The sequence below is a fragment of the Eublepharis macularius genome, chromosome 17 (assembly GCF_028583425.1).
Source record: "Eublepharis macularius isolate TG4126 chromosome 17, MPM_Emac_v1.0, whole genome shotgun sequence".
NCBI classification, from domain to species: Eukaryota; Metazoa; Chordata; class Lepidosauria; order Squamata; family Eublepharidae; genus Eublepharis; species Eublepharis macularius.
Genome location: NC_072806.1, coordinates 24554561 through 24567607, shown reverse-complemented (window position 1 = coordinate 24567607; position 13047 = coordinate 24554561). Strand labels below are relative to the sequence as shown.

Here is a 13047-nt window from a genome sequence, read left to right as displayed (position 1 = left end):
CAGAAGACATACTCCCTTAATTCTGCAAGGTGCAGTGAAACAAACCCACACAAATCGTTTAAAAGAAAACAGGGAAGAAGGCTTACCCATAACCTCCCAGTGGAGAATGCAGTGGAGGGTGGAACCTGTCGCCTCCATCTCCTGCCCGCAGTCTGAAGTGGCATGGTCCAGTAAGAGTGGCACTGGTGCAATTCCTGTTTGTGCAGCTCAGCATTCACCTGGAGGTATAAAATAAACGCAAAAAGTGTTTTGCACTGAGATCAGGGAATGTGGTCTTTAATGTTGCATGGGGCTTTGATTCACCCGTACAAATCAATAAGCAGTGGATCTCTATGTGTGAACCAGCCTGTAACCCAGTAATGTCAGAGCACATTGGTGGGCTGCAAGAGAGACCCCTTTCTGTGATGTGAGAAACAGGGTCAGTAGTTAAAGTTTCTTGGAGGTTGTAGATCAGGGAGAAGACAAGGCAGAAATCCCTACTGTGTGTTGGTTTCTGTGCGCTCAAAAAAAAATCCCTTCTCCATTATTGTTTGAAAAGGAGGTTGGTTTCTCTGTTTGGAGCCTTACTGATTGTGGAGCTTACTGATTGTGGAACATGGCTTTCCTAAACTTGGGAGGCTCGCTTTGATAAAATTTGGGAACCATCCTGTAGAGGAGGCGAATTTTCTTTCACTTGATATTTGCTTTCCTTTTGCAGACGTTGAAGATGGTGAATGAGTTCAAGGTCAAAGTAGACCAGGAGAAGGTCTTGAAGTGCCTGGAGCTCTTGAACTTTCTCTTGAAAACTGTGACTCAGCAGGTACCTGTATCACTTCCTGTCTGGTTCTTTACCTTTATCTTTTGCACTTTATGCAGCTCTCATACAGTTCTTGTGTAGGTGCTCTTTCATCGCAAGGCAATTCCAGGTGGTTTTTGTAGTCCAGAAGTCTCTCTTGATAAAAGGAGCCTGCGCGGGCCACTTAATGCAGGCTGCTTTGGACTGAAAGCAAGATGACCCTGAAAGTAAGACAGAAAAGGGTTATACGCAAAAGTTTTTTTATATGCAAATTTAAAGTTTTATTTAATTTTTAAAAAAATACTTTATTGTTTTATTATTAAGAATAAAAGCCCAATAAAAAGGGCAGAGGGGGAAAAAGCAAGTAAGGAGAAAAAAGAATAGAAAAAGAGAAAGTTTTATTAAAATTTTAGTGTTCATTATAAAAACATACAGAAAAAGAAGAAAAAAGACGTATTTCTAAAAAAGAAAAGAAGAAGAGAAAAACAAAAAAGAGGTGGGGAAAGGAAAAAAAACTATATAAATAGGAATACATAGTGATTTGAAAAAGTAGAACAATATTACATTTTATATACTAACTCTATAAAGTTACCATAAACCATTACTTTTCCCCATCTAAGCATTCTGCTCCCTAATCTTTGAAAGCACAAATCATTAATTCATCTCTTTCTGTTTCTTGCAAAAAGTCTACAAGGGGCTTCCAAATAATCAAATATTTATCTGATGTCTTTTCCCTGATCAAAGAAGAGCTCTCTTTTTCTTGACGGCACCTGAGGGGTGGGGGGAAACCTAGTCTTCCTTTCAGGTAAATAGAGTAACTCTGTTCATATGAGAACCCTGTGCAAATATTCCTAGGCAGAATGTTTGTAGAGGGGGGTGAGATTGGATCTGCAAGCCTTTCCTGGCATTTTCTCATTCAGTAAAGTCTCAGAGCATCGTAAAGGTGTGCTTTTCTCTCTCATTTTTTGTCTTGCCCTTCTTCCAAGGAGTTCAGGGTGCATTCAAAGTTTTCTCCTGTTGTAGTCCAGCATTCTAACCACTGCACTGTGCCTTGTGTCATTTTGCACATGCTGTGAAATAGGATTCTAACTGTGCATAAGCTGCCTATGTAATTCTTCTTCTACTTCTTCTACTTCTACTTTTTCTTTACTACTACTTTTTCTTCTTCTTCTTCTTCTTCTACTACTACTACTACTACTACTACTACTACTACTACTACTACTAATAAAAACATTTGATTTATATACTGCCCTTCAGGGCAGTTTAATGCCCACTCAGAGTGGTTTACAAAGTATGTTGTAATTATCCCCACACCAAACACCCTGTGAGGTGGGTGGGGCTGAGAGAGCTGTGACTGACCCAAGGTCACTCAGCTGGCTTCAAGTGGAGGAGTGGGGAATCAAACCTGGTTCTTAAGATTAGTCTTTGTGTGTGCACAGCACTGTCTACAGATGAATGCAGGCATTTGGAGGCAGAGAGGCGTACTTGTGGGCCTAATCCACCTACTTAGGGACATTGCACGGGGCTGGAGTTGGGGTGTGAGAGAGAGGACTATGAATGGCACTTTTTGTTTGATTCAATCAGTGGAGCAGTCATTCATGTTCTCTTTCTGTCAGTGAATCTGATAAGAAGTACAGCAACAACATGAAAGAGGAACAGCAGTGTACAGTATCCCAATTCTGGCTGTGCAAAAAAGAAAATTTACAGTATTCTGTGTTTGCTGATAGGCAGGACTGGAGGGGCAGGAATATTAGTAGAGAAGTTAGCCGTGTTAGTCTGTAGTAGCAAAATCAAAAAGAGTCCAGTAGCACCTTTAAGACTAACTAACTTTATTGTAGCATATAATAAATGCTACAATAAAGTTGGTTAGTCTTAAAGGCGCTACTGGACTCTTTTTGAGGAATATTAATGTCAGCCCCAGTCGGGCTTTGATTTTTAGTTTTTTGTTATAGTAATGTACACAAGTGTCACCTCAAGAGGCGATTCTTCCTTTCTGTTTTTGGAGTAGTGAATCTTTCTTTTGAGCGCACTCTGCAGTCTGGAGCAGATGCCCACTGAAAAGAGAGTTTTGTCATATCAATATAACAGAGGGGAAAAAACCCAAATATTGACTTCACTGAGCCAAAATAGTATGTAGAACTGAGCCACAGTAATCAGATCTGCACCGTTTCTTTCTTTGTATGATGAACTTGTCATTCAGAATTTGGTCTTCCATGGGTTGCCGAATGCCAATTGCTCTGCTTTTATGGCCCTTTCCTAGAAGCTGAATGTGGATCTGACGGACTTGCGTGGTGTGCTGCAAGCACTGAGTCAGCACGAGGGATTTGGGAAATCCACACGACTTGGAAATATCTACTGGAACGTCATGATGCTCCTGGGCTTCTCGTGAGTGCTTTTGATCTGCCTCTTTGGTACTTCAATCCAGATCTCCCCAAGTCCCAAACTGCGCCTTCTGGGATCTCATCTGCTCTTTGTAAAGGGGCTTGATGGAGTGATTGAGCAGAAGGACTTTGGGCAAGCTGTTCCATTCTGGAGAGCATTTGACATTTTTACACCTTAACATTATTTTAATCTGTAGCCAATAGCTGTTGCTGGACCCCTCCTCGTCTATGAATCTGTGTGATTCCTCTTTTAAAAGCCATCTAAGCCCCTGGCCACCAGCCCCATGTAGGCAGTGAGTTCTGTATGCTTCTTTTGCAGTGGCTGTAGGAGAAACAAGAGGAAATCCCACCCCCTGCTGGACACCCACTTCTGCCCCTTTTGTCTGAGTAATTGCCTGGTTCCCCCCTTCCCCTCCTCAACCCATTCATTCCCTTAAGTTTCCTCTTACCAGCCGACTCAGCCTCGTGCTTTCCTTCTGACTTAACTGCCTGGCTTCTTCCTCCCTCCCAAATGCTCCAAACCTCCCCCCCCCAGTTCCCTCCCCTCTTCGCAATATACCCAGTTAGCCAGTTCCCCCTCCCTTCCTATAGCACTCCCCCGCCCCACACTTTCATGTGTTCCTTTTATGTGATGTCTGTGCATGTGCGGGCACCACTATCTACTTTTTGGAAGGGTTGAACATAAACACAGTTTGGGGGCAACTTTGTATATTTATTTTCTGCAAACCTAGGATTACTCTGGGAGGGGAAAGTGGCATGGTATAGCCCAATCTCTTCAGATCAGAGAAGCTAAGCAGAGTCAGCACTTGGATGAGAGACCGCTGAGGAAGACTCTGCAGAGGAAGGCAATGGCAAACCACCTCTGCTTCTCATTTGCCTTGAAAGCCCCAGTAGGGGTCACCATAAGTCAGTTGTGACTTGATGGCACTTTACACAAAGGATTACTCCCCCTTGAGAATCATAGAAGGCCCAGCTCTTGCTATGGTTTCTTTTCTGACTTCTCATTGAGTAACACTCTACAACTCCTGTTTTCTCCCATAGTGGGGAGTTTAACTGAAGGTGGCGAGGAGAGCCATTTTTACCTCCCATTTGCCTCAGAACATCTAGTAGTTGGCTGATTCCGCACACGTTGGATAATGCACTTTCAGTGCACTTTAGCTATTGTTTGGAAGTGGAGTTTTTGTTTCACATTTGAAAAATTCAGTTCCAAATGATCTCTAAAGAGGATTGGAAGTACATTATCCAACGTGTGCGGAATCAGCCATGGGCCGTTTCCACACACGTTGAATAATGCACTTTAGTTATCCTTTAGAAGTGGATTTTTTGTTCCACACATGGAAAATCAGTTATAAATGTTCACTAAAGTGTATTGAAAGTGGATTATCCAACGTGTGCGGAAGCAGCCGTTGTCTCTGTATGAGAGTGAGCCTTACAAGGAAGCAGCTTTTCTCTGCCCTTGAATATCTGTTTTCCTTTAAGATCTTTTACTAGCTCAAAGTCCCTCAAGCAAAGCCCTTCGGCTCAGTCCAGTTGCTTTGTCGACAAAGACCGTATGTACATTTCCATTCTTGGCTTACAGCCGGCCAGCAAAGGAGAAGGTGCCAGACCAGCCAAAGAACCCGAGCGAAGCAGAACCCGTGAAGCGGAAGAAAAAAGGTTTCCTGCCAGCTTCGAAGAAACGCAGCAATCGCAAAAAGGTTCCTCCCAACCAGCGCCAGGAGAACGGTGCTGAGAGCGGCAGCAAGGAGGCCGTTGCGGACGGTGCAGAGGCTGTTCCTGCCCGGAAGAGGAAGAGGAAGAGAAAGAACAAAAGAAAGAGAGGAGGAGGAGGAGAAAGTCAGATTCAAGCTCTCGAGCAGCAGGGCTCTCCGGCCAAGAAGTTGAAATTGCCACCAGGCAGTGCCAAAGAGACTGATTCAAAGCCTGTCAATTTGAAGAAGAAAAAGAAAAGAGAGAAAAAAGGCAGAAAGCCAGCTCGTGTAGATGGGAACTGATTCACAACTCTGGGGTGGGGGTGGCTTTTATAAATGTATAGAGAGTTAACATTTTGCACCCTTGTATTATTTTAATAAACTATCTGCGTTGTTAATAGCGTACACCCAGATTGTCTAAGTTTTGGTTCAACACCTCCCTCGCAAATGATAACTGGGATGCCGTATTCAGTCAGTCAGTTAACATCAGCCAATTAAAAAGCATTTTGATTATCTATGATTGGGTCCCCCAATTATATCGGGAAGCAGGTTTCTCAAACTAGGTGGCTGTTTTCCATATGTTGCTTAGCAATACTGCCAACAACAGGCGCCATTTTAGAAAAGGCATCCCGCCTTTCTCCTTCACCACAGGTGGGAATACATCTTCTGAGATGGCGCCAAACGAAGCAAATTGTTCTAAAGAAAAAATTGCATGTTTTTCTGTGGTTTGTAAATTCTTTAACAGGATTGGGGAGATCTATGCTTCAAAACCTCTCTCAGCCGTGAAACAAACTGGGTGATCTTTTCTTGTTTGATTTATCTAAAACATTTTTATCCCACCTGACCACAGATTCAAGGTGGCTTAACAGCGCAGCTTCCAGGTGACAAGGACACAAAATTTACCAGTCCAGTTACGAAGATTAAAATACAGGTTAAAATGCACAGATTACAAATTAAAACACTCATTTTAAAAAAACTTCCAGAACTAAAAAAAACATGCAAAATTAAAATAAACAGAACAGCTAGATTTGCTGAAACAATTTACCCTCCATCTTGGGGGCTCTCTCTCTCTCTCGCTGTCTCTCTCTCACACACACATACCTCACAGGGCAGTTGAGAGGGGGAAATGGTGGAAAGGGAAGCCGTGTATTGCCACCCTGAGCTCCTTGTAGGCAAAGGCAAAAGCTGGAAAAAAAGGAAGTTGCTTGTATCTTTTTCGTGTTGCTGCAACTTCCATAATCAGGTATTTGCCTCAACATGAAATGCCAATGTAATTAGGAAAGGATTTCTTCTCTGTAATTTAATAACTAAATAATTTAGGATGTTCAATTTCTCTTAAGTTTCTTTTTCTTTCAGGAGCTTTGATACCGGAAGACCAAACAAACAGGCCACGTAGGCCAGTGACTTTCCAGAGAGCCCTGGAAGTCCTTGGGATATCAAATGTGGGTGTTTCTGAGTTAAAATATCGTTCATGGCCACCAAGTTTGGCTAGAAGATAGTGAAATGTACAGATGGTGGAAGTTCCTAAAGGAATATGGGCTGGGAAGACGAAGACTCAAACCCACACTCAGCCATAATGTCCTGGGTGGGCCTTTGGTTAGTCACACTCTCTCAGCCTAGCCTCCTTACAGGGTTGTTGTGAGGATAAAATGGGGAGAGCCATGCATGCCACATCGTATGGAAGAAGGGAGAGTGGATCCATGCCTCATGTTCTACATAGCCATTAGTCATGATGACACCTTCCCAGATTGGCTAGCCCACTAGGATTCTAGGTTCCTGGCTGGTCACCCCCTACTCGCGCCTTGTGCATATTGTAGTTTGCAGCAGCTTTCCCACCGCTACTGAGTTTGTCTGCAAATGGTGGATGGGGGTCATTGAGTGGGTTGGTGAGTGTGAGTCCCTGACGCACTACGTTTTAATCTAGGGAACTTCTCAGCCATTGAACCTGTTCATACTTGCACAAGATTGTGGAGAATGCTGTAGAAAATTAGCTGTTTAAATGTGAGGACAATGTCCAGCCTGTGTGGCTGTGGTCGCACACGAACTGAGCCACGTGGGGGGCTGTGTTCCCTCGCTCCCTGCTGTTGCATAATGCAATGGCAGTATAATTTGCTTTAAAAAAAATCTTTCCTTCCCCACCTCCTCTTTGTCCTTCAGGCTTTCTTGTCCCGTTTCTGTGTGGGGGATAAGATTGGATGTTGATGGCGGCGTAGGAGGTAAAGAGCGCAGGAAGGCCATTAGCTCTTCACAAACTTTCTCCCCCTTTCTTCCTCCTCTTTTCAAATCCGCTGTTTAATTATTCTTTAATGATACAGTCAGAGCACAAACACACACATACCCCGTGTGCGCCTTTAAGGAAACAGCTGTTCATCTGTGGTGTGCGTGCGGTGAAAACCTCCATCAGAGAACATTCACAATAGCTGTTGAGTTTTTAGTTGGGAGATGCCAATCTCAGTTTGGTGCTGAAGGGCTGCCTAAGCACACAACTGGTGACTCAAGCTGTCTCCCCCCCCCCCCTTGAGACGCGATGCCATGGTGACGCTCCATTTTCGTCTCCCTTGGGGCTTGGGCCAGAGGCTTTTTGACAGGTCTCGTATGGACCTCCCTGGCCATTTTGCATCTTCTTCAGGAATATATGAAGAGGATTAGGTATCCGAGCAAAAGAGTGATCGAAAATGGTTAACACCAACAGCTCCAATCTCCGTTTCTCAGGGGCTTTCTCCTAAGGAACTCTTGGTATTGAGAACGTTTCAACCGTCTGGTTAGTTCAGTTTGGCCAACCACCAGGTATAATGTTTCCTGATGCCGTGCCAGTTTATCTTATTTGTGAAGCGGCCTTATACTAAGACTGTTTATCTAGCTCACCATTTTGTGCTCTGTGGTGTACTCCCTTTCTTGGGTCTCGGGCCAAGAATCAGCATTTCCTCTGGTATATAATTGCGAAATGCACCTGCTTATGAAACTGGTATTCCTGACTGATCCATGGAAAGCAAGTATACACTGTAGTTGATAGACTTGTCCGGGTCAGCCCCATATTTATCAATGCCACCTTGAGATCTTTGGAGCAAAAGGGTAAGTGCCATCCACTTGTCCATGTGAATATGCTTAATCTGAAACTCTGGAAGGGGTTTAATGCTTGCTTTGTGTCTTTGTATGAGAGAGAGAAGGAGACACTCCCATGTATAGCAGTTTTCACATGATAGAATCCTCATTAATAATAACAACTGCGCTTATATACCGCCAGGGCTTTTTTTCTGGGAAAAGAGGTGGTGGAACTCAGTGGGTTGCCAGCACAGGGGGCAACTCTTGGTGGGAGGTGGTGCCCCGGTACCACATGCGCACGTGCAAAGTGTGCGCACGCTCCCAGGACCGCACAATGACGTCACTTTGGGTCAGTGGAACAAGGGGGGAGTTTTTTAAAGCTTTAAATTGCCCTCGGTGAAAATGGTCACATGGCTGGTGGCCCCGCCCCCTGATCTTCAGACAGAGGGGATTTTAGCTTGCCCTCCGCTGCAGAGGGCAATCTAAACTCTGTCTAGAGATCAGGGGGCGGGGCCACCAGCCATGTGACCATTTTCAAGAGGTGCCGGAACTCCATTCCACTGCATTCCTGCTGAAAAAAAGCCTTGTATACTGCTCTTCTAGACAGATTAGTGCCTCACCCAGACTGGTGAACAAGTTAGTGTTGTTCTACAGCTGGGGAGCTGGCGCTGAGAGAAGTGGCTTTCCCAAGGCCACCTATTGAGGTCATGGCAGTAGTGGGATTCGAACCAGTAGAGTGCTGATTCGCAGCCAAACCACTTAACCACTGTGCTACAGCAGCGTGTGAACATGAGTAGTAAATGCCCCGTCCTTTGCTCGAAGCAGGCCTGCTATAGGCTATCAGAGGGGGAGGTTCAGAATTCTCTCCATTCAGTCTCAGTCACCCGATTTTGTTGACTATGTAATTAGGTTCTAAAGCTATGTAGATTTGCATTTCTTCTCTTGAGTACCTCCACCACACACCCAAGTGCTCCAGTTTAATGGGCACAATGCCGCCTTTTCCACATTTTGAATATAGGCTGCTGTTGGATGCCAAATTTGTACTCTATATTTGGATTTGTTTGGCTGTGGAATCTTGTCTAGACTGGCATAAAACAGGCTGAGCGTATGCCTTTGCTAGAATATATTGCCATTCTGCAAATTTCAACATTGGGGGAAATGAGATACGTAGCCTCCACCATTTTACAGATGAAAATAAGGCAGTAACAGTTTCAAGTGTTTTCCTCCCACGCTGTGTTCATTTATTCAGCGGGATCCTGGCCGGTGCTGACGTAGAAGCTGATGTTCCTTTGATTAAAAATACTGCAGAAAAACATCATTGTCCTATTTCTTATTAGTTCAAAACGAGTTCACCTGGACATCAGGCGGCACCACACAATCTTATGAGTGTGTTTTCATACTTGCATAGTATAGTCAAGATGCATTAATTCTCAGTTAGGAGGAAGGCCTGCTGTGAAGAACGGCTTCTAATAGCTTTAACCTTCTGAAATGGTAATCTGTTTGGACCAGGATAGTCAAAATGTTCTCAGCATGCTAGCTAGTCTGAGTCCCTGATTGTTGATATGTTCCTATCATCCAAGTCTAAAGCAGATGGCCGGTTGCAACAGGGCCTTTTCAGTGATGGTGCCAAAACACCAGACTTCCCCCATTTTGACTTTCAAGAAGATGGTTAAGAACATTTCTTTTATTAAAAAAATCAGATCTTTCAGTCCTTTTCCACAGGGAGGGCACTCCCTCTATGAAAAAGCAGAATATAAATGTTTTAAACTCTGGAAATGTGCACTAACAATTTTTAAAACGTAGCTGGTAAAAGCACAATCAGGACAGTGGTTTAAAAAGGAAAACTGGGACATGGTCCGGTTCTAAAAAGTTGCCCTAAAAGCAAGAAAAGTTGACAAAACAGCAGCTTCCTTGAAGACAAATGTGAGGCATACATTTTTGCAAGCAATCTCCCCCCCCCCCCAGAAGTCTTTAAGGAACCACAAGGCTATTATAAGGCTTTCTGTTGCTTCAACCACACTAGACTACTCCTGCTAAGTCACGGTGATGATTTACCAGAGACAAGTAAATAGAGATAATTTAAGCTAAAAATGCATTAAATAATAATCAATTTATATACCACTCTTCAGGAGAACTTAATGTCTGCTCAGAGCGGTTTACAAAGTGTGTTGTTATTATCCTGACAACAATCACTCTGCGAGGTGAGTGCGGCTGAGAGAGCTGTGACTGACCCAAGGCCACCCAGCTGGCTTCAAGTGGAGGAGTGGGGAATCAAACCTGGCTCTCCAGATTAGAGTCCTGCCACTCTTAACCACTACACCAAACTGGCTCTTGTCTGAAGTTTTAATATTTCAAATATTCCTTAACACATCATCTTTAAGAAGCTATACTTCCATCATTTAGCTTGTTTGTGGTATGGCAGCCCAATTTCCAAGGTGGACCGATCACCCTGGTGTTGGGGGACAGAGGCTGTTAACTTATGGTCGAAGGGTGGCATCAAAAACCAGTTTAAGCCCACTGTTTTTACTCTGCATAAAGGCCTTTAAGGTAATCCAATTACCACCCCCACACAACTGGAAATATATTTTGCAAATTGGCAGTAGGGTTGTGGCCAGATTTGGCCAGAGTCATAGGCATTAATGTAGAATTGTGGAGACATTCATTTTATTTGGTTTAACAAAACCTTCACATTGAGTTTTAAACATTTTTATCACTCCAAGTTGAAGACGGGCAGTTGCTCTCGAGACTTACCTAGTACCTGCCATCAAAGTACATATAATTCTCTTTCCCATTTAATTCCCCCAACAATCCCATGAAGTAGGTTAGACAGTATGTGTGCGACTGGGCCCAAGGTGACCCAGTCAGCTTCCGTGGTAGAGTGGGGATTTGAACCTGGGTCTCCCAGATCCTAGACTGAGAGCCAAGCTACAAGTGATGCCTGACACAGGTTGGACACTTGTCAGCTTCCCTCAAGTTTTGATGGGAAATGTAAGCATCTTGGTCTTGCAGATGTAATGGAGAGCCAAAGCTGTAAAACCAGGACGCCTACATTTCCCATCAGAACTTGAGGGAAGCTGACAAGTGTCCAACCGGTGTAAGGCGTCACTTGTAGCTTGGCTCTGACACTCTAACCACTACTCCACATTTGTTAAAGTGAATCATAATTTCCAACACGATTATAATTTCAAACACAATTGAAACAGACATAGGCCTGGATCAGTCTGCTCGGTCAGTATAGGAAACATGATACCGGCCTAATCAGATACCCCCAGGCCTACAAGTAGGGCACGGGAGCTAAATCTTTGCCTCCCAGCAATTGGTGTTCAGTGGTACACCACCTCTGAACATGGAGGTTCCATTTAGCCTTCACAACTTATCAGTCCAGCAGTGGCTATTGTCCATGACTTCAGTTTTCTCATCCTTAGCCCACTGAGCCAAGTTGAACTCTGCACAAAGCTTTCTTATGTTTATAGATTTTGACACATAATTTAGCAAAAACAGATTACATTCTGCAACCAATTCCATTTGGGGGCCTGTGAGAAATCCCTCCTGTTCTGAAGACGAATGTTTTGCAACCCATCTCTTGGGCTATTTGGGGGCGGTTACGAAGAATTACCTTCCCATCTTGTACAATTAAATCGTATTTCCATTACCGGTAAACTTATTGAAAGTGAGGGGCTATGGCGGCAGCAGCTGCATTTGAAAAGGTATCTCACCGTAATGGGAAACCTTCGAGCTTTGTATCGTGCCAACATCCGGCATGTTCTCACCTTTCCAATGAGAAACATGCATGCCTTCGCCCCTTGCAGGCAGGCTGGCAAACGTCTTTCTGCCCTCTCCAGAGACACAACAGATGGGACAATGTCGTGGACAAAAGCAGAGCAGCCCAGGGGAAGTCTTACTGTTCAAGGAGAAGTTGTTAGGGTACCAGGTGCATGCTACCAGGAACAGAGCAACAGCTGGGATGCTCTGAAAAGCTAATCTCTCAACAGGGATTTAAAGATCCCATTTTCTCACTTAGAAAATAAGATAAACTGGATTACTTGAGGTCTGCCAAGAAGTACAGGCGTGAGATGTATTGATTTGCAACAGGTAGGGATTGCGCTGCTCTGGGAATAGAGAAGGAAAAGAGACTTGGACAGCTATTAGCGTTTGGCCTGTCAAGACAGCAGCCTGTGTGCCTTGCATTTTGATTAAGGCAGTTCAGGACTGCTGTTTCCGATGGTTTTGAGAAGGCTTGGTTAATAGACATGAGCACTGAGCCCAAGTTGGCCATGCATACAGAATGGGTGCGCCGTATAATGAAATGCAGTAGCCGCTGGTCAAATAATGTTAAATAATGCATAATAAATAGTCACACTTCTAAGATGCATGTGAAAAAGCCAGCTTGCTCAGAGGCTTAGTGAGGGCAGCAGGCCTCACAGTGTGGTACAGAATATGCTTCTAGTTGCACCCCAACACAGTAAAACTTTTTTAGCTGCTGTCAGCGGGGGAGGAGAAAATAAGAGATGTAGGAAACAGAAGCCAGCAGGATTTGTGTAAATCAGCTTCTGACATGGGCTTAGCAACTGTTAACTTCTGTTGGTACAATGTCAAATAATGCTATATCTTCTTCTACAGAAGACTCTTACAAGCTGTCCTCCCATCACCCAAACCTTCTCCCTTTAATGTTCTAATGCATTCCCTTTTATATGCAAATATAACAGGAGTGGGAAACAAACAATTCATCAGGAGGACTCGATGACCGAAGAACAAAACTGTACAAAGAGCCCATGCTTGTTGCAATTTTCATCAGATCTCTGTAGGAGCTTTGGTAAATACTGACGGAAAAGCAGTGTCAACGCTTTATTTCAAAGCCAGAAAAGATATAATGCTAAGAAAGTTGAAGGCAGTAGGAAAAGAGGAAGACACAAAGTGAGATGGCTTGACGAAGCCATGACTTTCAGTTTGCAAGACCTGAGCAAGGCTGTCAATGATAGAACATTTTTGGAGGTTATGAATTCATAGGGTCATCATATGTCGGTAGTGACTTGATGGCACATTAACACACATCCCTCTCAAGCATTACACCTCATCTGCATTCCACAGTGTCAACCAGACATCCTTAACTGGCAGCAGCTGCAACGCTGCCAATGAAAAGATACTAGCAAGGTAAGAA

At 43.9% G+C, this 13047-nt stretch overlaps 1 protein-coding gene across 1 annotated transcript in view; it reads left to right on the top strand.

The window, feature by feature from the left end:
- Positions 1-5252, top strand: part of MYBBP1A (MYB binding protein 1a) — a 61740-nt gene extending 56488 nt beyond the window's left edge. The window contains exons 25-27 of the mRNA XM_055002070.1: positions 698-799; positions 3036-3160; positions 4736-5252. Coding sequence (XP_054858045.1) covers positions 698-799; positions 3036-3160; positions 4736-5150 — 642 coding nt within the window. The 3' untranslated portion in view covers positions 5151-5252. The remainder of the gene's footprint in view (positions 1-697; positions 800-3035; positions 3161-4735) is intronic.
- Positions 5253-13047: the final 7795 nt, after the last annotated feature.